The sequence below is a fragment of the Lissotriton vulgaris genome, chromosome 3_1, assembly GCF_964263255.1.
Source record: "Lissotriton vulgaris chromosome 3_1, aLisVul1.2, whole genome shotgun sequence".
Taxonomy (NCBI): Eukaryota; Metazoa; Chordata; class Amphibia; order Caudata; family Salamandridae; genus Lissotriton; species Lissotriton vulgaris.
In genome coordinates, this window is record NC_141689.1 from 635,534,565 (window position 1) to 635,558,034 (window position 23,470).

Below are 23,470 nucleotides of genomic sequence, written 5' to 3' on the forward strand. Positions count from 1 at the left end.
CGTTCTGGCGTCGTAGATGCGCCTCCACAGTCGCCAGGCACTTTGTAAAGACTCTTGGCGCTGTGGTGACACCGAATGGCAGAACCCTGAACTGGTAGTGCTGGTCTTGAATCGTGAATCTGAGATACTTCCTGTGGGAAGGTTGCAGGGGGATATGAAAGTATGCATCCTTTAGATCCAACGTAGCCAGGAAGTCCCCCTGTTGAAGCAGAGGGAGTACCTGCTGTAACGTGAGCATATGGAAGTGCTCCGAGAGAATATACCAGTTGAGGGGCCTGAGGTCCAGGATGGGCCTGAGGGATCCGTCCTTTTTGGGGATTAGAAAATACAGGGAGTAAACCCCCGTTCCCCTTTCTTGCAGTGGAACGAGCTCTATTGCCCCTTTTTGCAGCATGACTTTGACCTCCTGCTGCAACAAGTGCAAGTGCTCGCCGGACATAGGACGGCTTCTTGGAGGTATGTTTGGTGGAGTGGAAGTAAGTTCCAGACAGTAACCGTACTGGATAAGAGATTTGACCCACCTGTCGGTGGTGATGGATTTCCACGCGGGCAGGAACTGCTGGAGTCTCCCCCCGACCGGTGTTGTGTGGTCGGGGGGCAGTGACAAGACGTCACTGCTTGTTGGCGGTGGTGGACCTGGAGCTGTTGTTTCCATGTCCCCTGCCCTTGACGTTGTTGCCTCTGTAGCCACCTCTACCCTTGTTGGTGTATGAGGTCTGGGTATTGCTCTTATAGTACTGTGTGGATTGCGATGCCTGACCCCTTGAGGTGCCTCTGGTATTGGAGCGGCGAAAAGAACCACCCCGAAACTGCTGAGATTGGAGGGCCCCCATAGACTTAGCAGTGTCTGTGTCTTTCTTCATTTTTTCAAGTGTCGCATCCACCTCGGGGCCAAACAGGTGGTCAGGATTAACTGTTTGGTTCAGTATGGTTGTCTGTATATCTGGTTTAAAGCCTGATATCCGAAGACATGCATGTCTTCTTAGCAACACACTAGTGTTGATCTCCCTGGAGGCTGTATCAGCCACATCTAGCGCACATTTGATGGAAGCGTTAGTGATTAGCTTGCCCTCCTGAATTAACATCTCCCCAGCCTCCTTGTACTAGTCAGGTAAGTGCTGCAACAGTGTTTCTAGGGTGTCATAGTGAGCCCTATCGTAGCGTGCAAGTAGGGCCTGCATGTTTGAAATGCGCCAAATGTTAGCTGCCTGCGCAGCAATCCGTTTCCCTGAGGCCTCAAATATTTTCGACTCTTTGTCTGGGGGAGGAGCGTCACCAGTGGTCTGTGAATTCGCCCTATTCCGCGCGTTGGATACAACCAAAGAGTCCAGTGGCAAGTGTCCCTTGATGTATGTTGGATCCGAGGGCGCTGCCTTATACTTTGTCAATTCGAGGATTGATGACACGTGCCCGAGTGGGCTCCTTGAAGACCTCCGGCGTGTGCTTTAGCACTCCTTTGAGCATTGGCAATGTCTTGACTGACTTCTCGGCCACCGAGAAAGTGTCAAACAAAAAATCCACATCCACAGGATCTGAGTGGAGCTCAACATCATGATTAGCTGCGGCCCTTTCAATCAAAGCGTTGAAGGCTGCAGAGTCCTCCGTCGGTGAGGTTTTTGCCGCAAAGAGCTGCGGTTCCTGACCCGACTGCGGGTCGTCTGGGTCGGCTCCGGCCGACCAAGGTTCATGTTCCTCCTCCGGATCCGAGTACGCCGGATAGTTGTACTCGACCTCCTCCTCATCGTCACCCTCCCCCGCGTTGGAACGCGTTGGAGAACGTTCTACGTGTTTGGGAGACGAAGGCTCCATAGGGGCCGAAGTACCCGCCGAGTCCTTCTTGTTTTTGAGAGGAATCCGAAAATGTTCCAACACCGGCTCCGTGGTGATTTTCCGTTTGAGGAGAGACAATTTCCCAGTATTGGCGTCGATGATGACCTCTCGACGCTCTTCCTCCGCGAGTGGCTGGAGTCGAAGCTTCGACACCACCAATGACGCTTTGGACGTCGACATCCCCTTCGAGGGCACGTCCGCCCCCTGCTTCGGAGCGAAGGCTTTCGGCGTCGACTTTGGCGGCAGGGTGAAGCGGATAGGCGTTTGCGCCTTTGCCGGCTTCGATGCGGTCTTCGGCACCACGCCCTCCGGTTCGGGAACCACAGCGTCCTTCCGAATCCGTTGCAGGGACTCCGCAACCTTTTTCGTCAAGGCTGGAGAGGGCTTGACCGGCTCGAACGATTTCCCCGAGTCGGGAAGCGGGTCGGCTGGAGGCACCGTCTTTGGAGCCGACACAGTGCCATCCTTGGCCCCGACGGCTGGAGCCGGCGCAGCCAGAGCTTTGGAATCGCCTTGACGCTTCTTCGAAGCTTTCTTCGGGTCATCGACCTCGACCATCTTCGGCGCCGACGCAGCCGCGTCGGCCGCCTTTGCCTTCGGCGTCGACCCCGAGGCTTTGGGGTCGGCCATCTTGGCGTGGCTCTTCAAGTCGGCCATTTTGAGTTTCTTAGATGTTGACGCCTCTAGAGCCTTCTGTCCCACCAGTGGAGCTTTCACTTTCGGTTTCGGTTTCGAAACCGTTGGTGTGGATCCCGATGGCTTCACTTTCGTTTTCTTCAACGGGAGTGGCGCATCGGAAATGTCCGTGGCCGGGCCGAGAGGCGGGGCTGCTGGACTAGTAACAAGGTCTTGGGTAAGGCCCGAAGGCGATCCCTCGACCTGGGCCGTATGTTGGGGGTTGACCCCTGAGTCAGTTTGAGGATGCTCTTCCTCCGAGCTATCCCCCACGGTGGCAATGGCCCCATCGTCGTCCCCTACCTCGTCGCCGGCTTCATCAAACTCTTCATCTCCCGCGTCGTAGTCATCTCCCTCCGACGCAAGGCTAGAGTCCGAAACCTGAAAGACATTGTCGTCTTCCACAAATTCTTCGAAGATGTTGTCCGGCGGGGGCGCCGACAACCGGGCCTGGAGTCGAGCGGCCCGACGATGCTTGAGGGTCTTCTTACACCGGAACTTTGAGCAGGCCATACACCTGGCCCCGTCATGGTCCGGTGACAAACACTTGTTGCACACAGGGTGCACGTCGAGGTGTGAATACTTGGAGGTGCACACCGGGCACCTCTTGAACGGAGTTCGTTCCATGTTCAGTAGTTTGGAGCGTCGAGTAGGCCCGTCCGCGCCGACAGCACGCGGAGGGGCAGAAAACGTTCGGAGCTGAGAAGGAAGACAAAACCGACGCCCAGCCTAAAGACCTTTTGGTCTCAAGTAGAAAGTTAAACAACTATCGATTCCGACAGAGGGAACAGAAACACATCCGAACCCAATGGCGGAAAAAAACAATCTGGGGATGGAGGCGATGCCCATGCGCACTGTAGTCCAGGGGAGGAGCCACCTATCTCGTGATACTTCGAAGACTCTTCCAGGACAACAATGTGCAATCATCCGGACACAACACTAGGCGGCGATCTATGCACAGATATGAATTCAGCAGCCCACATGCCTCGAACACATTAATAAGTATCGATCCCAGCAAACTTAACAAGCAATGAGCCTAAACATAGGTTGTCCTTTAATTCAGCAGGAGAAAAGTCCCGAGGTTGACGATTTAAATAATGGAGCTGCATCGCCAGTAAACATGACGGCGTCTTAAAAAGTAAGCAGTGTGACCCACATTTTTTCAGCCTTGCGTTTTCCAAGAATCACAATATATTCATAAGTTAAATCTGCCTCGTTTTGACAGGCGGTGCAAAGCCCCAAGATAGATGATCAAGTGAAACCGAGCTGCATCACAAGCCTTCTTTCAAGTAAGTAGTGAGTTGCTCACTCAGGAAATTTTAAGAAATGCCCTCCGTTCAGAAAAAAGGTCAAACAGTTTTCTTTTAAATTCAGGTTGAAAACCACTCTTCCCTGACATTTGAAGAAACCGAAGCGCTGGAACATAAAGGTATTCCCATGTCCATTATGGCGCTAAGCTCTGTTTTAACTAAATAGGAGTAGGAACTAAAAGAAGCTTTCTTTATTATCCACCACTAGGTAGCCCTGAGGAAAAACCCGCAAACTCATGGACCGGGTTTGGAAACGCGTCGGCTTTCCATAAAGGATTCATCCCTTCCATTCGCCAAAGGCGTTAAATATTTGTCCCAGGTTAAAGGGACTTTAGTTTAATAAATATAAAGCCTATGGTGACTCCAGTCCTAAATAGCTAAAAGAAATTCAGCCAACAGGACTGTGTCTAAATTTCACTGGTGTACCCCACCAACTTGTTTTCCTTTACATTGTTTAAAAACAAGCATTATTGTTTACGTTGCATTTGAAATGTTTGAAATGTCGTTTGAATTGTTTTTCACTGAATGATACAATTGTTTTTCACTGAATGACAGTAATATTTTCTGTTAAAGTTTGTGTTTAGACCTCGCATCTGTTTAACCAAAAAAACATTGTGAAATGGTTGAATAAATCATGGAAGCTTGATGATTAGTCAGAAGCTTCTGATCCGCTGTGAAATAAAAAAACAGCATTAAACCCGAGACCAGGCGCATTGCATTTTTTCATAATGGGGATATTCTAAGGCAGAGGTCTTCAATCTGTGGGGCGCGACCCCCAGGGGCGTCCTGGAGTCCTGGGAAGGGGGTCGCGCATTTCCAGGCCTAACTTCTGCCTGGAATGCAAAACGTGCTCTTCCTTTTGGACAAACACAACCGCGCTGTTAAAATGCTTCAGCTGACATGAATTGTGTGTCATGTGCTGTAAAACTAAGAGGCCCAACAGACAGGTAAAACAATCCTTGAACTAAGCCTTCATATCACGGTTCCTGCTTGCAAATATGTGTTTTTTTGTGTGGTGGTTAGCAACTGGGCTGTGAAGTGAGTGCTTTTAACGAAAACTGTATTTACACAGCGCTTAGTACCCCTGAAAAGGTACTGAAGGGACAGTCATGCAAAAAAAAAATGCATTATTTACTGGCTGATATTACACTAATCTACATTTTGGAAGCAAGAATGAAATAATGACTTATAAATTCACAGTGCTTTCTGTCACAGGCTGTGACCTCAAAGCACTAAAAATACACAAGTCACTATTTTCCACTGCACCAACCAATTTTAATTCTGTGGCTCTCTGGTTACACACTGACCTATGCAGTGCATTAAATAATAGAGGTTATATAATGTACTGTATAGTGAGTGCATTTACCATTGAGTAACAACTTTTTAAATGTATTTTTCATTTAAGCTACCCATTATTTTGTATGTAGCTACCTGATGGTGAAAGACCTAAAAATGAACAAAATATACTAGGGCTGTTTTATGAGAGGCTTGCACAACTGAAGCGTCATTTTTTTTTAGCTTCGGCGGCACAAGCATCTAAATCATATCTATGAGGCGAGGCGAAGTCACCCTGCATGGCTTTGCATGGCCTCATAGATATGGAGTAAGACAAAACAGCGCAAGTCGCCGCGTTGCCTTACTCTATGTCAAGTAGGCATTCCATAGGCATTGCGGTGGGTGTTCCCACACAACGCCCATGGATTTTGACGCTGCCCCAGATTTACTAAGCCATGTAAACCTGGGGCAGTGCCAAACCTTACGCCTCCCTACAGCAGGCGTGACGAGGGGAAATGTTTTCATTTCTCCTCGTTTTTTCCTCTTTCCATGTGTGCTGCATTCTGCAACACACATGGAAAGAGGAAAACCCCTCTCAGGATTGTTTTTGTGCAGGAAGGTGCCCCTTCTTCCACAAAAACCATCCGGCCTATGTTGGCGCTAGGCAGCAATTTGTGTGCCAACATAGGGGGAAATTTCATAAATAAGGTGCATTCCTGCCCTTTCACATTGGCCTTGGGCAGCGCTGCAAGAAGACTTGCGGCGCCGCCCTACGCCAGTGTCTCATAAATGAGCCCCCTTGTTTTTAGTCAAACCTTTGACCACGCCCCAACCACTGACCTTTGGTTTGCTAAACACGGTTTAATTTATTTCCCCAATGCATAAATGATTTGCTGGGGGAATTGGAGGCCTTTATGGTTGTCGATAGTTAGCAATAACGAGGAGGCTCAAGTTCTAGACATTTTCGTCAGGAGGGGGTCCTTGCGCCTAAAAGTTTTTGACAGGGGGGTCTCGAAATCAGAAAGTTTGAAGACCTCTGTTCTAAGGTAAGGTATCTATCACTAACATGTCTCTTTCAGATAAGAAACCCAGTTGGTAAAGAAAGGAGATAACCTAGGATATGGGCCCCTTTGTCAATACTTACTTTAAAGGTAGTGAGATAACAGTTCACACAGGATGCAAGTAGAGCATGTTTAAATTGCTAAAATATCTTGGCGATAAGTTATTGAGTGACACAGGAGCAGATCTTTCAAATGATCACTCTAGGTAGACTGCAATAGAAAAAGGTTATTTTGAATTATCTGCCACGAGACCTTCAGCAAGATCCAGAAGGTTTCCAATCCGTTTTAAAGATTTTGTAATGAGATAAAGACGGTATGAGAGGGACATGTTGACATGCTGTTCCCATAGTGTTTAATAGATTTTTCTTTCCTTGGTCTCCTTATTTCTCATTGTTAGCTCTTTATCTCTTGGTTATGGGTAACGTTAGATTCATTTTTTTGTGTTGTTTCTTTTTTGTTATGTAAGGAGAAAGTGTTGTAATGGTTATGCATATTACTTTATTGCTTACTGTAGCTCATGCTAAGAACGTGCAGTTCATGCCAAGAATGGTCAAGGTCTACATGGGAGGATTGTTCCTCGCAGGGACAGGTGAAGATTGGGAGCTGGACTGGCAGACGGCAGTGTTGCATGTGTGCATTGAAGATTCATTTAAGAACTTGAAAAACATTGCAACACGTGCTATTTTAACAACTTACCCGTGGAGCAGGCAACAACACCTAAAGAGTTCCAGTATAGGTGGTTTTGACTATCCAGCATTACTGCTTTTTTAAGACACTGTAAAAAAGTATACATTATTTCATTGAGTATATACTGGGATAGCATATTAAACAGAGCACTGCACAATATATATATATATATAGATATTAGATTGGTTAGGTTACCAGAAATCAACTCAGAAGCATATACAAATTAATTATATAGCTAAGAAAAATAAAAATATACCTGTAATAAGAACATTGTCAACATATTTGCATTCTTAGAAATATTCAAACAAGATTTGAATCAATATGCCAAATGTCAAATATCCGGGCACAGTTATTAAGTTAGCTAGCAGGGCATTAAAGTTTGGCACTGCATTTTCAGAGAAGGCTCACTGCAAGGTTTTAGTTTTTCAAAAGCTGGTGACCTTCATTTGGAAAACATCTCTACTACATCTAACACTAAGCTAGGAAAGAGTAGAAACAGTGATGTCTTGATGCCTCAATCACTGAGTCTTCTCAGGAGCACAATAGGATACAGTGTCAAAAGTGGCACCCAGGTCAAGCAGAATGAGTGCTGCAGTCCCCCTCCTATACAGGGTCTCTCTGGGATCTTCAGTTCAACATGGACTGAGTACTGTAACACAGGCAAAATTAGCTGGAGCCAAATAATTTATTTGAAAGAACTTAGGTAAGCATGGTGATCTGTCCAGGCCGAAGACAATTACAGATATACATTAAACGTAAGAAGATGAGAAACAAAAATGGGTCAAGTGTATGTACTGCATTGTGCATGGATAGTTTAACCAGTTGAATAAGCTGTAAGGCTTAAATATTTTTTGTACGGTTACCTTCCCCCGTGCCATTTATACCTTCAAAATTAAGATCAAGATCCCCAGGGATAATAAATCTAAGCACAAAGGGACAGATTGCTTCCGCTAGCATTGTAATGCACATGCCATCTGATCCGGGAGAACAATAGATAATGGAGCCAGAGAAGGAACAATTATGGGAGAGGCAAAAAGAAAAAAATCATGATTTTACTGTCAGGACTAGAAAATCTTTTATAGTGCAGATGTAGAATATTTGAAAAACAATAGGAATTCCGACATCCCTTACAAACTTAGGGGACTCCTCTGGAAACTTAAGTAGGGTCCCCTCTGGATCCAGCTCCCCCTAAATTCTTTGTTCCAGAGTGGATTGGCATCCATTCCCTGGACTGAGTCATGTTGGGCAGGAAGGAAGTAGAATGTCTGCCGTTCTCGTATTCTGTTAGTAGGTAGGACTGTAGGTTGTAGGCTTTTGGGCTGTCTGTCTCTAGTGCAAGGAAACGCCTTTGGGCGTAACCATGCACTTTATACATCTGGTTATTATTATATCCATCTGTTTACATTTGACAATACTGTTCGATTTGGGAAGGGCTTGTGCTATGCTATGTTGTACTATGTCTGGTGTCGAACAATTATTCAGTTATGTTTCCGTTAGAAATAAGGCATCAGGGATATTATCCGTAATGAATTTAAACATATTATAGCTGTGTTTCACTGGGAGGTGGCAGTTAAGACCAGAAAAGAGAAATGTAACTCATTGGCAGACATGGCTCGAATCATCAGCAAGGTTTGGTGTGAACCTATAGTTACAGAAAGTACATTTCATAGATGAGTTGTTCATTGGATAAAAGCTACGTGTGCATTCTGGTAAAAGAGCATGGAGCCTGAATGTAATTGTTCAGGGGAATACTGAAGGGGTTTGTTATAATTTGGAGAAGGGGTCTTGGCCCCTGGGCACAGACAAAGTACAAATGATGGAATGCGTAAATCAGACTGAGGTCCTTAACAACAAGGCTGTTTCATGATAAAAAGCAGCAAACACCAACAGAGACAAAACAAAAAGAATACAATCGTATTTAGAATAGTGTGAGGAAAAGGTTCATTAGTTGTGTGGCCTGCACAAGTAATGGGTCCACATTCACGCCTTCACTGGTGACCAAACATCCCACTGTAGCACTTGACCCTCGCAGGGTAGTGGAGAAGAGCAGTCTAAGGCCTATTCAAGAGAGGTGGTGTGGTCTAATAATCACCATTCACTGACACGCAATAATAATACTCAATAAATTACTTTCTAGTATGTGCTTTTCTTTTGAAAAGGAAATGTATATTTATCTCCCACACACTACTTAATACTAGTGGTTGCTCCTCCATTAAGGTGGAGGAGCGTCTCCCTGGCTGATGCACAGCAGGCAAACCGAGTAATAAAATGGCCATTACCATTTTATTATTCTGTGTGCCGCCAGCCGCTCTAGCACAATTGTGATGGTGGGGGTGGGGCAGATTCCTGCAGATCTGCAGGTGCGGAGTGTTAATGTCAGACTGGCAAGCTGTCTACAGCGGGTGTATCCGACATTTGCACTTCAGAGCCAGCAATCCCAGCACTGTAAAACAGCTGGGGGATGTAAGGCACAGACCCCCCAGATGCAAAATGAGTGCTGGATTAGCTTGCTCCAACCAATCCTGGAGTTGTGCTCATGCTAGCTACACGTTTGGTTGGATTGGCATGCAGGAAATTACCCACGTTCCTTATCTTTCCTGCTCGACGTCCGGGAGAGACACCAGCCAGCAGCATCTGAGTCGAGTTTTTCAGCACCATGCCCCATCGATTTTTAAAGTTACTAGACACCCCTGCTTAGCAATTTAAAAATAATCATAAGGCTGGTGGAGATACCTTTGGCAACATTACATTTGACCCTTAAATTGTCAGGACCCAAAAACCATGTGATGGATGAATTGCTTGGATTAATCTCAGCCACTGGCAACTGATAAGGGCAGCATCCCAGTCCATCGTTTTTCACCCACCATGCTACTTCAGTTTGGGCCCATCTATATACATATCAGTCTTAACCCAGCTTCAATGGGAAAAGTCCAGCCTGAACAGCCAGACCAGGTCTCCCTGAATCGGAACACAAGCAACCTAAGACCGGTTTTGCCTTGATAGGGCTCATCAGCCAAGAATAGTTGGATTCCAGTGGCACATTGAGCAGGGGACCCACCTCTGGGCATACCTGTCGCACTTAGGGTGCATACTGCAACAACAGTAAGGTGATAGATGGAGTGGTTGAAATAATCTGAGTCCCTGGCAGTCGCTCAGGGTTGCATCCCAATCCCTCTATGCCACCTCAGTTTGGACATAGCTATGCAAATCAGTCTTGACCCTGCTCCAGTGAGAACAGTGCAACCTGAACTGATAAGCCCAGTCCTCGCTGAACTAGAATAAAAGCAACATAGGACTACATTCTGTTTTAGGTTGCAGTGCAGCTTTCCTTCATTGCCTTTTGTGTGGGAAGGGGGTTCTGCTCCCATTAGGGCACTCCACATGCCTTCTTCGTTGAGGGCAGCTGGGGAGCCCACTTCCGGCTGGGATCCCCGTGCAGACAGAATCTTCCCTTGCTGGCGTGAGAGCCGGCAGCTCTTCTCTGCTGCCTGCTCCACCAGGCAGGGAGGTAAATGTCTGTTGTGACCCCGCTCCTGCCAGGCCCAGCACTACTGGGAGGAGCATGTCCGTGTTCCACCATCACCATCCTGGTGCCGGGGCCCAGAGTTTGGATCCCAGATTCCTCATTTCGAGGGAGGGTGGTGGCACTCCCACTCTGATACTTGCATCGGGGGCCCAAAGTTGGCATCCCGGACCCCGTTCTGGCCTTCCGGAGAGTTAGAGGGGTTGATGCCACTCTCCTAGTTTCTCGCTGGTAGCGTGGGCCAGGTGATGAAATCACGGGCCGCAGTGCATAAACTGGACCGAGGTTAGGTTCTATAGGACTCTTGAGAGGGGGACCCCTGCTTGCCTCCTATAAGGGTTTTTTTTTTTTAAACAAAAACGTTTCTTGCATAGAGATCTCTCCCCCCCCCCCCCCCCCCCGCCCCCTGCACTCCCCTCCCTTGCTTTGGCCCACCCCGGGGGTTTCCTCAGTCTCTGCAACGAACTTCACTCGCTCCATGTCCTCGCTGGGGGGGCGTTGAACTGTTTTGATTAATCTTGGGGTCATTTTGCTCCTGGTGGCGACCCCTAGCCACCTCGGGCCTTTTCTTAGGACTCCTGGCCTCTAACGCAGCACACTTTTCAGGGAGTTAGTTCCACTGGCCTCCTGCGCCGGTCTTTCTCTCCTCTTGCACTTCTTTTCCTGCTCATGTAGAAGTCCATTTCATCCCCCAATTGGTCTTTAGGAGGTGTAAGGTGAATAGCTTCCCTGGTCCTGGGGTCAATTGTGGTCAGAGTCCTTAGTCCAGGTGGGCATCAGGAGGATCCTCCTTCCAGTTGTCCATGGATGCCTCCTCCAGTCCCAATGTTCAAATACAAAGAAAAACACGATCTCATCCTTATCCAAGGCTTTTTAAGTGGGGGCAGAAAGTTCTACAAGCCAGAGACCCTTGCCAATCCTAGGGTGCCACATCAGCTCTCTGCCCTGTTCCAAACTTCCTGCACAGCATGCTAGGAGAATTCAAGATGGAGTCATCCAGACACTGGCCTCATCTCTCACAGACCTCGGGGGAAGGGGGGTCAGCTTTGCCTTTTATTGGTTACACTGCAAGGGCCTTTACCACCAAAACTTCAAAGACTATATCACAGACTGTGGAGGTTTCGTTGACGCCTGAGCCTAGACGATGCTTACTGAATGTGTGGGAACCGAACGATCTAACGCACAAGTTACTACTTGTGTAACGATATATCTGTAAGAGACATTAGTAAGTGATAGATTCCTTACCTTAGAATATCCCCAGGCGTCCGACTGGATCCGGAATTTTTTGCGTAGCAGTACCTTTGCGCGTTGGTAGGCGTCGTCTGCGGCTCCGCGTCCGTCGCCGGCGCCGTGATGCCGTTGTCGGAGTACTTAGACGCCGCCTCCGCGTAATGACGTCAGTTCTTAGACACAGCTTTTCCGCGCCAGAAACATAGAGCTATGCTAAAAACCAACACTGGTGCCTTGAAACTAGGGCCCTGAAAGGGGATGACCTTAACCCTAGATATCGGTTCGCAGAACGGGGAGGATGGGTGGGTCGGTAAGGAATCTATCATATCGTTACACAAGTAGTAACTTGTGCATCTGAAAGAGACACGTTAGTGATAGATTCCTTTACTTAGAATAGATACCCCAGCAATACCAACCCCGGTGGTGGGTCTGCGAACCAATATTCACACCAGAAAGTCCTGGAGGACGGAACGGCCAAAGAAGCCATCCCTCCGGACTTGGCTGTCCAGGCAATAGTGTCTTGCAAACGTGTGCAGCGAGGCCCACGCAGCCGCCTGGCAAATGTCCTGCAAGGGCACTCCTCGGCCCAAGGCAGTTGTAGTCGCTGTGGCCCGAGTGGAATGAGCCCGCAGCCCAACAGGGGGTTCCTTCTTAGCCAAGGAGTAACACGCCTGGATACACAAGATGATCCACCGCGAGATGGTCCGCTTGTGCACCGCTTTCCCCTTCTTAGTGCCCACGTAACCAACAAAGATTGGTCATCCACCAAGAACTGGCGTGTGCGATCCAGATAGAACGAGAGCGCACGTTTTGGGTCCAGACGGTGGAGCCTCTCTTCCTCTCTTGAGGGTTGCGGAGGCGGAAAGAAGTTGGGCACGGTGATGGATTGCCCAATGTGGAAGGCCGTGAATACCTTGGGCAGGGAAGAGGGCCTTGTCCTCAACACAACATTGTCCGGATGGATCGAAAGGAAAGGAGGTTTACAGGATAGAGCCTGGAGCTCACTCACTCTCCTGGCAGAGGTGATGGCTACCAGGAAGGCAGTCTTCAAAGTAAGAAGGTGGAGAGGACAGTTGTGAAGTGGCTCGAAGGGAGCGCACATCAGAAAAGTAAGAACCAGGTTCAAGTCCCACTGAGGCATCATAAAGGGCACAGGAGGGAACGTATGTGTGATGCATTTCAAGAATCGATTAACAATAGGGGACTTGAACAAAGAAGGTTGATCAGGCAGCCTCAAAAAGGCTGAAAAAGCACAAAGGTAGCCCTTGATAGTGCCCAGAGCAGAGCCCTGCTGGGCAAGAGAAAGAAGAAAGAGAAGAACCTCAGAAAGAGGGGCAGAGAGAGGATTCATAGCCTTTGCTGTGCACCATGCCACAAATCTGTTTCACCTGCAGGCGTATACCGACTTTGTGGAGGGACGCCTGGCTGCCAGAATGATGTTACAGACTTCAGGAGGCAAGTCAAATGGCCTCCACTGTCGCCGCTCAATCTCCAAGCATGGAGGTGGAGACTGGACAGGTTCGGGTGAAGGACCGTCCCCTGCTACTGCAACAGAAGGTTCTCCTGAAGAGGCAGACGAACAGGGGATCGACTGACATACTGAGTAGCTCGGGATACCAGTACCTTCGTGCCCAGTCCGGAGCCACAAGGATGACTTGTGCCCGGTCGCGCCTGATCTTCTTCAGCACTCTGGGCAGAAGTGGTATAGGCGGAAAGGCGTACAACAGACCGCAACTCCACTCGTGACGAAAAGCATCTCCGAGCGAGTGCCGCCTTGGAAATTCCAACTCGCAGAACTGATGACATTGCGCATTCTCTTCGGTGGCAAATAGATCTAACCAAGGCTCTCCCCACTGCAGAAAGAGACCTTGCACCAAGCCCGAGTTCAGACGCCATTCATGATCCATCATGCACCGGCGGCTGAGTTCGTCCGCCCTGGCGTTCAGAGAACCTGCCAGGTGTTGAACCACCAGGGTCACGCCCTGATGTTCCAGCCATTGCCAGAGGCGCAGAGCCTCCTGGCAAAGTGTTCACAACTCCACCCCGCCCTGTTTGTTGCAGTACCACATGGCGGTGGTGTAGTCCGTGAACACCTGCACTACACTCCCTCGGACAGAGGGGAGGAATGCCTTCAGTGCTAGACGAATCGCCAGCAGCTCCAAAAGGTTGATATGGAGCCGGGACTCCGCCGGTGACCAGAGGCCTCTGATCTCCGCCTCTCCCATGTGGCCTCCCCAGCCCTGGAGGGACATGTCCGTCACAACTACGTGCTCCGGTTGGGGAAGGGAGAGGGATCTGCCGCTGACCCAATCGCGGTCCGTGAGCCACCACTACAGCTGTCTCGCAGTGCCCTCCGAGATCAGGACATGGTCAGACAAGTTGCCCTGATGCAGGGCCCACTGAAACTTCAGGTCCCACTGCAGAGCCCTTATCCGCCAACGGGCGTGATGCACCAGAAGGATGCAGGAAGCCATCAGCCCCAGAAGCCGCAGCGTCAACCTGACCGAAACTCGGGATAAAGGCTGAAAGATCACAATCAGAGCCTGTATATCCCGAACCCGCTGTTCGGGTGGGTAAACCCAAAACTGCGCCGAGTCGAGAACCGCTCCGATGAAAAGGACCTTCTGAGAGGGACACAGGTGTGACTTCGGCACATTGATGGAGAACCCCAGCTGGTGCAAGAGGTCTGACGTCGTCTGAAGGTGGCTGACGACTGTCTGGGGCGAGCCCGCCTTCAACAACCAGTCGCCGAGGTAGGGGAAGACTGAAACCCCTAACCTGCATAGATGAGCTGCGACCACAGCCATCACATTCGTGAACACCCGTGGGGCGCTGGTAAGGCCGAATTTGAGCACGGTAAACTGAAAGTGCTCGTGGCCTACCGTGAACCACAGGTAGCGCCGGTGGGCCGGCAGGACGGGGATATGGAAATAAGCGTCCTGCAAGTCCAACGCTACCATCCAGTCTCCTGGGTCCTGGGCAGCCAAGACCTGAGCCAGAGTCAGAATTTTGAACTTCTCCTTCCGGAAGGAAGCCATTGACGTTCCGTAGGTCCAAGATAGGTCCAAGATAGGCCCCCTTTGCCCTTCCTGGGTACCAGAAAGTAGTGGGAGTAACAACCAAACCCTACTTCTGGCCCAGGAACGCACTCGATGGCCCCCTTGGCCAAAAGGGCTGAAACTTTCTCCTGCAGAAGCCGCAAATGATCCCCCGATAAGCGGTGGTGTTTCGGTGGCATGGCTTGAGGGGTCGTCTCGAAGGGGAGGGAGTAGCCCCTTCGGACGATCTGCAGCACCTACCTGTCTTAAGTGACAGTGCACCAGTGAGAGTGGTGATGGCGAACCCTGCCCCCCACTGGCGTCACAAGGGCCGAAAAGCACGGACTAGGAGGGTTTTGAGGCGGATGCTGCGGGGGAGGGTGTGGACTGGCCTCGCCGTTGTCCCCGACCACCACCACGGCGATTTCCACGGCCGCCACCACGCTGGATGTTAGTCTGCAGCGTGTGTCTGGCAGCACGTGTGGGGCGCCCCTTCCTTGGCCACAAAAGGAGCGAAAGGCACCCATTTGCTGGCGCGGGGCCGAGAGGCCCAAGGACTTGGCCGTAGCCCTGGAGTCCTTAAAGCGCTCAAGCGCATGGTCTGCCTTGTCGCCAAAAAGGTGACGGCCATCAACCGGCATGTCCATCAGTGTGTTTTGGACATCGGCCGAAAAGTTGGCGGACCTCAACCAGGCGTGGCGTTTAACCGCAACTGTCTTTGCCATCGCTCTACCTAGTGAGTCGGTGGTATCCAGCCTGTAGGAGAGTAGGGTCTGCAATCCTATGGTCACCCCAGATTTTTGCTTTTTGCTTCAATGGTTTATGAATTTCCCTGGCTGTGGGCCTGCTAATCAGACCCACAGCCTAGCTGTTCTCTCTCTAAATTGACATCCATGTACCTTAGGTGCATTTACCAATTGGTATTGGGTCACTCTTGTAAGTCCTTGTACAGTGTACCATAGGTACCCAGGGCATAAGTGAACCCAAGGCCTACCAGGGGCTGCAGCATGTATTATGCCACCCCTGGCTGGCCATCCAAATCTGACACAACTGGCTGATCAATCAGCTGGGGCAAGGTGGTGTAATCACCCTTTGCTTTAGATATAGTATACCTATATCTAAACCTAAAATGGACACATATACTCCTATAAGTCACTCCTATGGCAGGCCTTAACAATCCTGGAGGCAGAGTGCTTGGAATTATGTGAGATAGTGCTCTGGCATGAGCTGAGCCTGTCTGCAGCTTTCGGAACCAAGTCCTTTAGCTGTTTCCATGATAACGCTATACCATATACTCTTAAGTGCATTATAATCCTCGCAGTTATTGCTAACTTTGGCATAGCATTATCAAAACATGTCGAGTAAGGTGTCATACGAATTGGAATACTACCCCCTCGCCAATTCTGGCGACGGGGGTAGCATTCCACCCTTCTAGAGGGACACGACATGTACCTAACTGTGAACCCCGGTTAAAGTTAACCCGAGCCTCAGCATCACAAAATGGATGCTGCCACCACAGACACAAGTCTGAACTTCTGCTGCTGGGAGTCCTTCCAGCAAGGGAGGCTCAGACAAAGGGTTTCCTGCCTTGGGAGGTGCTAGCACCACCCCAGACCGGATTTTGTGTATTGGGTAGGACAGGGCTGAAAGGAATGAGACATGCCTGGGGCACACAAGGTGTCACTGTGCATACACCGGTCTAAACCAGTTCCTGGGGCTCTCCAGCCCCAGCTCTGGCGCAAGACTGGACAAAGGATAGGGGGTGTAACCACCCCCCTTCCTGGTCCCACCCATAGGAGGGACCTAGACGCAGTACAGCCCCCTTTAGCAGGATAAAAGTAGGAGTGGTCCCATTCCAAGTTAGATTAATCCTGAACTGAAACTCTACAAGAAGAAACTCTGGACTTCGACTTTCTGCCAAGAAGACTGAAGAAATCTCCCTTGTGTGCAAGGAGTGTCCACCCTGCACAAGCAGGCACCAACAGCGTCCAGCGGCTTCCCTTTGTCGTCTTCCCTCGAGGATCCAGACTTCAGAGCCCGACGAGACCCGGATTCCCAGACCTCTCCGACCTCTACCTACATCTGCGGCACAGTGGAGATCCGTGGGTGCGACAAGACACGTGGGACCTGCCATCTTGGAAGAAGCAGCACTTCGCTCCAGCACGACTTCTGAGGTAACCTCGACCAAGTGCTTTAGGGACTGAGAAGCCCCGACCAGCTCCTGCACCGAAGACCAGTCCTCCAGCATCCACGAGATCTGCGTGGGGCCCTTCTGCCTGTTTGCTGCTCGACGCGTTGTCTGGTTACTTGCCGGCTGGCTAGTGACCTCCTAGACGAGGAACCTTGAAATCCAATCTGCTGGTCTGGTTGCTCCAGACTGGCCCCTGCGTCCCTGCAAAGGAGAAGCACCCCGGACCCTCGTGGTCCACTCCAGACGCCGTTTCCACTCACCGCGTGGGTTGCCTTTACCAAGGCCTGTTGACTCCAAACCGGATCCGACACCGCCGACAGCGAGAGCCTGCGTGGGACAGCTCGTGCCTTCATCCTGGTCGTCGAAGACACCTCCTGGTCCACGTGGCTGCAGAGACAAGCGTCCACTCTTCATCTGATGGCGACAACGACATCTGGTTCCACTCCAGTCACTGGCTAGTGACTTTGAACATTGTCCCCTCTGCTTTCAGGTCCTTCTCTTCACTGATCCACCCTTGGATCACACCGGACATCTTCCTCCTGTCGCCTGCAGCATCTTTTCTTCCAGGCTCCATAGACTTCAACGCCGGAACCCGACACGACTTCGCACCTATGCACCCGCAGCCTGTGGGTGAGGTAACATGAGCATTCCGGTGCTCAAGGGTAGATTGACTCTCCTAGTGTCCAGTTCCACAGTCGTTTTAGTCCTAACTAGTCAGGATTGTCCGTACTCACCTTTTTCTTGAACTGTACTGTCCATAGACGTTGTTACGCATCTCGCGTGTGAGTTCACACTCTGCACACGCGTTCCGTGGGCCTCCTATTACTTACCTAGAGTCAGGACAGGGCCGGCGCTAGGCATGGGCAGCGTGGGCGGCTGCCCAGGGCCTCGCAGCCAGGGGGCCTCGCGCTTTCAAATACCTAAGAGTTTGGAGGTCCAGGGGGCCCAGGAGGCCCAAGGAATTTAATCAATATCTACCGGCCGGTCCGTCTCTCTTGGCCTAATCGCTGCATCTGCATGAGGATAGCAGCGATTAGAAAGGTCATTCAAGAGCCCTCACCAGTGAAGTGCGCCCTGCCCCTGGTTGAATAAAAAGCAGGATAACCCGCAGGGCGCAGAATAAAAGATATAATGAGGGCACCTCACACTGAAAACAGCTCAGCTCATCCAAGACGAGGGAAAGGGAGCACAGAGTGAATGAAATACGGAATCAAGTGAGAGGGGGTGGGGGGAGCAGATAGGTGTGAGATAGCAGCCAGACAAGAGGTGCAGGAAGAGGAGCACAATCAGAATGTAAAATTGGCTGGAGCAGGGCTTTCAGTGTGCTAGGTCCCCCGAGTCTTTACCTGGTGGTAAATTAAAATCGACATTGAAACAGGCCCCTATCGGACCCTATATTCTCGTCCTTTACTTTACCTACAAAAACAATGATCCTGTATCAGCACAATAATTGTATAACACAGTGCCCGGGTTGGACATTAGGGCAATTAGACAGTGTGTAATGGTCTAATCTGCCAGGTTAGTATTTGACCTGTTTTTTGGGCTGTTTGTTTGCTTGCTTTATGGTCAGATGAACATGTTTTAATGTTGATTTTCATGATGTTCAAACAAACAATGCCTGCAGCATAATCAAATCTATGCAATCTCCCATACCTTACAAAAAACGTAAACAGCATGTCTTTACAAGTTAAAAACTGCCCTAATTTTGAAACATGGGACACTTTTCTAGCTAACTAATTCACTAATTGGGGCCACTTTTATTTTTGTGCCGGGCCTATCTCCTGACCCAGTCTCACTGCATGATAGGGTAATCCATGACAGCAATTTTGTTCCTGTTTATATTTCACATGCTTTATTCAATCTTGCATGCCCCGAGAGTGTTAGCTATGCCCAGGATGTGTGTTTCTGTATTTCTTTTCACAGCATTTTACTCTTGTATGGGGCACACATCGTAGTGAGTCGCCTCCAGATGTGAATAACAGGCTACCGTTGAGTGTTTTGAAGTTGAGTCTGAAGGTAGTTCAACTTTCACACTGTGCCTGTCAGGTGTCCAGAATACATGGTCGTTCCATATTTGGCCTCTCTGAAGAGCACACTGAGCAACAGTCCCGTATTCAACTTGCAGTTGGTATTCTTTGCAAATGTGTGTGAAGGAGGTACTCATTGGTCATAACAGCGACAGGGTAAACATAAAATAATTTATTGTTGTTACTCATTTACCTTAAACAGCCATTGACAAAAAAGCAATACCCTTGGCTTCTTTTAGATGTAAGTCAGTTGTATTATATTTCTGGATTCAATCACAGAAAGCTGAGGGAAAGATGAGAAAAAGAGTAGAGCATTGAGGGGAAGGTGAATTTAAAAGGGTCCTCATCAACAAGAAATGGTAAGATGCTCCAGGAGGATGGAAGGGGAGAGGTGGATGTAAATGAAGCAGAACAAGGAAAGAAGTAATGCGGCTAGAGGAGAGATGAGAGTTGAAGGGGAGTGCATGGATAAGGTGTGTGGTAGAGAGACAGAACCAGCAAGGGAAGATAAGCAGAATGGAGAGTGAAGTATTGATGAGAGATGGATGAAAGAAAGCAGTACCATTGAAAGATGTCAGAGGTTGGGCGGGATGAGACCGGAGGGGAGAGGTGGAAGTTAGAAGTGTCAGAAACAGCAAGAGAAATTTGAATCCTAGAAAAAAGAAGTCCACTTCCAAATCTCCTTCATAAAACGTAATTTACTCATTGACAATGTGCCGGCTTCTGACAACTCTAGGAGTTTGAAGTAGCATTTGTGCTGTATCAGACAGATCATTTGTAGTTGAATCTTGATCGTAGAGTTAGAGCAGCCTTAATACTACTAAAAGTTAGTACCACATTTGACACTGTTTCCCAGCCAGTGCTTATAAATCAACTAGTGCAACCTGGGATTTAAGTATGCACTTGGTGTGGTTTTCCTGTATCCGATTTGAGAAATCTGAAAGAATCCACTCACCACCTATTTCTATTATGTTTCTAACCTCTGACTTGTGGAATTTATTGGGTCTCCACTGTTCAATCTATATAATCCCCAGTTAGTCTTACTCACACAGTACTTTGGTTTATTGCTGATATCTTGTGCATATTGATACACAAACATCTATGAGCTATGACGTGACTCCAATTTTTGGGAAAACACTTAAAACTATTTTTTCTCCACATTAGTAAAGTCTGCACCTCTGCTTTGGAGCTCTTAGTGCCAGAATTCCTGATTTGCATATCATTTTCATTCATCCCATTCAGGAGAACAATAACTAGGTTAAATTAATGTCATGTATTTCCACTTATGTACGTATTTTATTAGGATTTTTAAAGCTATTTCTAACCATTTTACTTATATCAAAACTAGGTAAGTTGATTCTTTTAAAGCAGCTTCAAACAATGCCATATAATTAATGTCCAATTGATATTACCTCCTATGAGGTCACTTCCTGTTGGGTTAAATCTTATGCGAATTATAGGGGCCTCGCATGTTCCTATTCTGCCCAGGGCCCCACAAATCCTAGGACCTGCCCTGCGTCAGGATAGTGTAGTCCCAGCGATCCTACAGCCTCTGGACAGCTCCATTTCCTTAATCGACTTTCACATTCCACTTACTTAGTATATGGTTTGTTGTGCCCCTAGGGCAAAATTGTAATTGTGAAACTTTAACGTATTTTTCTTAAGAGTCTTGTCATGTGCTTAGCCCTCTGATCTCATAAAGAGTTCAGAGGTGTTTGTAAGTTAATAAATATCTTATTTATTTTCATAACTACCTGTGTGGTGTCCTTTCATTTGGTATTCAAGGGGTTATATGTGGTAAAACAGCTGGCTTCACATGCCAAAAGAGTTTAGCCTAAGACTGCTTTGTCCATCCTACCATTAGGATAGCTGGTCTATAAGGTTGACTTACAACCAATCACCATAAGGGTTGTTTGGACTGATACAAGGTGATCACTAGAACTAGTGAGGATCATATATCAGGCCAACTTCTCACACAGCCCACACCGGATAGAATATTTTGCTGCATCCCGGCCCTCCACAAGGGCTTGGCCGAGTTTGGCCCGTACCTCCAACGGACACTCTGGCAGCACTTCCGCAACCGTATCCCACAAAGAGTGGGTGTATTGGCCCAAGAGGCATGCAGTGTTGGAAGACCGCAGTCCCAGACTAAGGGAGGAGAAGATCTTTTTACCGTGCTGCTCGTACCTCTTGGATTCCCAGTCCGGCGGAGCCGACGGGAATGCGGTCTGGGAATTGGATGCCTGGGTGACCAGGCTCTCGGGGATGGGGTGGGTGGACAGGAAACATGGGTCTCCCGTAGCGGGCCTGGACCAAGTGCCCAAAAGAACGTTGGTCAAGGCCTCATTAAAGGGCAGCAGAGGCTCGGCTGAGCTTGACTGCGGTTTAAGGACCTCAGTGAGGAGGTTAGTTCTCACGGCCGCGACGGGGAGCTCAAGGCCCAAGGCCTTGGCTGCCCTCATCAACACCACACTGTATGTTGCCCCCTCCTCTGAAGCCAGGGTAGGAGGCGAGACAAAACCAGTGTCTGGAGAGGTTGTCCAGACCACTGGCATCCCCAAGTCCACCTGTCCAGTCCTCTTGAGACTGACACTCTCTGGTCAGAGGGTCCTCACCCTCCTAATACTCCTCATCACCCATCTCCTGATAATCAGGGTTGTCAATTGATGGGGCCGGTTCATTGAAGTAAAACTCCCCAAGCACCGTCGAGAGCGGCGCCCAGCGGCGCCGCTCCGACGCCGGAACCGGGTCAAGGGAGACAGCAGGGACGGCGCCGCCAGAGGTGACACCTGACGGACCGACGCCGGGGAGGGGGGGGGGGCGTAAGGTCCACCGGCGACGACCCAGATCCCGAAGTAGGGCCAGTGGGGTCCTGCGGCACCAGGCCCGAAGGCGCTGGCTGCGTCAGGACCGCAGGTCCCCGCGGCGCGAGCCCGAAGGCGCCGGCGGCGTCTGGGCCGAGGCACCCGACGGCGTCGGGGCCAAACCCCCCGACCTGCTAGGGGCCCCGGACGGGTCCGCTGGGCCCGGAGGCGCCGCGGAGCCTGTCGGAGAGAAAGGGACCTCATGGCCATGAGGAAGCGCTCGATCTCCGGCGTCGCGTCTCGCCCAGGGACCGGAGGGTGTGGAACTGGACGCGACGCCCGCGACTCCGACGGAGCCGCGTGGGCGGTGTCACCCGAACCCCCGGCCGCGTCGCCCAAGCGTCGGGGGGAGTCAGCAGAACGATGACGCCTCTTCGACTTCTTGTGTTTCTTACCTGACGAAGACTTCGACCCGGAGGAGTGGTGCCGACTCTCGGAGCTGTTGTGGCTCCGACCCCGCGACCTGTCTCTCGACCTCCTGTGGGACCGGGACCTCTCGCGGCGCGGGCCCACTGCCGGTGTTACAGTCGCCTGCGGAACCGTTCCCACCTGGCTTTCGAAGAGAGGGCCCGGCAGTCTGACCAGGCCTTGTCGTCGTGGTCGACGCCTAGACAGAGTAGACACAGGTGGTGAGGATCCGTGACCGACATCGTGCGGTCGTAATCCTCGCAGCGCTTTAAGCCAGGCATCCCTATGGCACCGATCGGAGTTGTACGACTTCGAAAAGATGATCAAAATGATCCAAAAAGGTTAGTCAAAAAGTTACTAGAAGTACTACTTTTCCCAGATCTGCGCTTGCTGGCGCGGAAAAAAGAAGAACTGACGTCAGCACGCGGAGGCGGCGTCTAAGTACTCCAACGACGTCATCACGGCGCCCACAACGGACCCGCAGAAGACACCTACCGACGCGCAAGGGTACTGCTACGCAAAAATTTCCGGATACAGTCTAACGCCTGGGGATATTCTAAGGTAAGGAATCTATCACTAACGTGTCTCTTTCAGATACGCCCGGCGCAAACGTGGGCCACACTGGGAATAATGGTAGCGAAGCGCAATATAGCACAAAAGTGGGGTGCGGGAGAGTCGCAAACACTCACAGCATGGTGTGGAGATCTAGACACGGCCATGGTGGCTGAGAAAGCAGCATTCATTAATCGTGGCTGTCCTCAGAAGTGGTAGGGGGGGCATGGAACAAACTCAGGGGGTACATTTGTGAGCCACCAATGACACAGAAGGACAGTGAGTCGGAAGAGGACAATGGTGGGGGGACAGGAAGTTCATGAGGGGAACACTGCACTCTGCTATTCTGTGTGTACCATTATTGCGCACACTGCCATATTGCTGATGATGTCAGAAGTGATTGTCTGTATGTACTATTCGACCAACATGTGCCTTGATTATAATTACAATAAAACGAGTTAAAAAAAAAACCAAAGAGGATTCACCCTCCTTTGTTGGTTCCAAGGTTTTGGGGCTCCTTCCTTTGTTTAGTGGGCCTGGGCTGGCCCATCTCTGGTACAGTGAAACAGCTAATTAATGGATGCAGAATCTTCTTCCCCATCCCTTTCTTCTCAGGAGAGTAAGGCAATTAACTTGCCCCAGCAGGGTGACAAAAGGCCTGGGCTCTGATCTTCAGTTTAGCCAGCAAAATTAAACAATTCTGGCTGTCTCCTAAAAATGTACAAAAACCTTCTTGACGCTTGCAGATTTGATCTTGGTGCACATTTTCTGCCCCATTTTCATAAGTCACTGGACCGTG

General features: G+C 49.8%; 1 protein-coding gene across 1 annotated transcript in view; it reads right to left on the reverse strand.

Annotated features, from left to right (window-relative positions):
* SKIC3 (SKI3 subunit of superkiller complex) overlaps positions 1–23,470 on the reverse strand; it is a 1,256,060-nt gene that overhangs the window by 717,360 nt on the left and 515,230 nt on the right. The window contains exon 21 of the mRNA XM_086960925.1: positions 6,848–6,926. Coding sequence (XP_086817051.1) covers positions 6,848–6,926 — 79 coding nt within the window. The remainder of the gene's footprint in view (positions 1–6,847; positions 6,927–23,470) is intronic.